Consider the following 2,340-nt stretch of genomic DNA (forward strand, 5'->3'; position numbering starts at 1 on the left):
ATCTGCCCGTTATCAGCACTGCCACTGCCAGGCCGGCAGCCCGATCACGCGGCCTTTCGTCTGTTCTCGGCCGTCCTCACAGCAACCCCGTGAGGACATGCTGCTATTACTCCCACTTCACGGATGAGATGGAGAACGTGAGACACAGAGAGGTTAAGTGACTCCCCCAAGAACACAGAGCCGGTGAGAGGCAGAGCTGCCCGGCCCGGCAGNCTGAACCTCCGGGTTCCCTGGCCAGCCGCCCAGCCGCCCTCATGGCCGTCCATCACAGGGGCCCATCCATCCCGAAGGTAATGTGGTTAGAGGACCAGGGGCCCTGAGGGGAGAGAGGGCCCGGGCTGCCCATCTGGCCGGGCTGGGGTGGCCTGCGGGGGCGGGGCGGGCTGCCCTGGGCTGGGCAGGGCTGCAGGAGGCTGGAGGGAATTAGCCGAGTGACTGCCAGGATCATCTAATTAGGAACGCTAGTGATAAGCAGATAGGATCGGGGGTGATTAGAATCCTTTTAAAAAGCCACTCCATTAATTACAGAGACAGAGAGGGGCCTCTGGCTGCTCAGAATACCAATTGGCTGCCTAATCGGCCTCCATCAGCTCGCCCTGGGGACGGTTCTGGCACCGCTGTGTGACCTTGGGCGTGCCGTGCCCTCTCTGGGCCTCCCTGTGCGCCCCATCACCCGGACACCCAGCTACCTCTGTCTCTTCCCAGGATCGGGGGGCAGGCTTGGGGGGGGGGCTCGGCCGGGGACCCAGGACGCCAGGGGTGCAAGCCAGGGCGTTGGCTTGGCTCCCCGGAGGGGACGACGGCCCCGAAAGGGAGGCGTCTGCCCCCCCACTGGTGAATGAGGACAGCGCTGCTCAGAGGGGGCGAGTGAGCTAACAGCCCGTGGGCGCCCGAGCTGAAGTCCGGCCTGCACCTGCCTGCGGCCCCGGGGCCTCTGCGGCCAACGCTTTCGGTCCGAGGATCTCAGAGGGCACCAGTCAGAGCCGTCCTCCGCCGGGAACGTCCCCTCGGGAAGCTGCCGGGTCCCACGCCTTCGCGGTGGGAAGCTCACTGCCCTTGGCCAGCTGGGGGGGCCCGTCCCCTGAGTCCTACCGAGTGGCCTGCTCTCCGCGGCCTGGGACAGCCCGGAATCCCCGGGGGCCTCCAGCCCCGTCCCCGTCCCCGCTGCCTCCGACGCACAGACCACCCCGGGGGGCCGGGGCTCAGCTCGGGGCGGGTCAGAGCGGCGGGCAGGTCTTGCCNAGCAGCGGCCAGGAAAGGCCCTCCGGGCAAGGGCGTTGCAGGCCCTCAGGCTCAGGCCCCGTGGGCAGGGGCCCGGGGGGAGGGGCGGCGTCTCATCCTCGGGCTCCCTCGTCTCCTAACGGGCTGTGACCGCCCGCACGCCGCCCCGCTTACACCGTTAGGGGACCCTCAGGCTTCTGTAGGGGTGCCACCGTCACCAACGCCCTGGCCAGCGTCACCGTTACCCTCAGCCCCGTCACGGCTGTCTCCCTCGGCCAGTGTCACCAGCGATCACCCCACATCCCTGTCACCACCCCACCGCCACCGTGCCCACGGCCACACCCCGCCTCTGACGTCACCTCCACCACCACCATGACCACCCATCTCCACCTCGACAGCGTTCGCACGACCTTGACCCCCAATAGGCCCTGTGTCACCATCACCAGTCACTTGTCACCACCGCCATCTTCATCTCAACCCGCGTCACCATCGCCATGGCAACCATGCCCCCCCCCCGTCGTTGCCACTTCCGTGACTGTCCTTGTCACCACCAGCGTCCCCACCGCCGCCTCCCTCCTCATTCCTACCATCGTCGGGGCCTCCCCCGCCCGCACCCCCTGCGCCCCGGCCGCCGTCACCGTGACCACGTGCACAACGCTACTGACCGTCACCCGTCACAGGCGTGAAGGCACTTGATGCGAGTTTTCACAACCGTGGGAGGACCTGGGTGCGCAACCATCAGGGAAACAAGTCGTCGCTGATGGTCTTGGTCCGCTCTCCAAAGTGAGCCGAGCGCCTGAGTTTGCCTGGAAGCTTCCGGAAGCTCCCCATGAGTGTCTCCCGCAGCGGGCGCTTCTCAGAGGATTGCCCGGAAGCTGCTGCAAACCTCCGGTGTCATCTGCCCGCAGCGGCTCCCTCCCACCCCCCGCGGCTCCTGCGCGGCGGCCTCCACCCTGCAGCACGTGGGAAAGGGGGTTCTGGAAAACGCGCCCGAGCTCTCTGGGACGCTGCGCCAGCGCCGACTCAACAGCAGGAAACTCAGGACTCCGCGCGGGCACGTGGCCGTCAGCGTCGGCGCTGCTCCGGGTCCCCCCCACCCACCCCGGTGCCCCCAAGCCC

At 67.8% G+C, this 2,340-nt stretch overlaps 1 protein-coding gene across 1 annotated transcript in view; it reads right to left on the bottom strand.

The window, feature by feature from the left end:
- Positions 1–1,914: 1,914 nt before the first annotated feature.
- Positions 1,915–2,340, bottom strand: part of LOC144233808 (uncharacterized) — a 2,596-nt gene continuing 2,170 nt past the window's right edge. Inside the window, exon 4 of the mRNA XM_077766845.1 lies at positions 1,915–2,174. Coding sequence (XP_077622971.1) covers positions 2,078–2,174 — 97 coding nt within the window. The 3' untranslated portion in view covers positions 1,915–2,077. The remainder of the gene's footprint in view (positions 2,175–2,340) is intronic.

The sequence above is a fragment of the Crocuta crocuta genome, unplaced genomic scaffold, assembly GCF_008692635.1.
Source record: "Crocuta crocuta isolate KB4526 unplaced genomic scaffold, BGI_CrCroc_1.0 scaffold296, whole genome shotgun sequence".
In the NCBI taxonomy this organism is placed as follows: domain Eukaryota; kingdom Metazoa; phylum Chordata; class Mammalia; order Carnivora; family Hyaenidae; genus Crocuta; species Crocuta crocuta.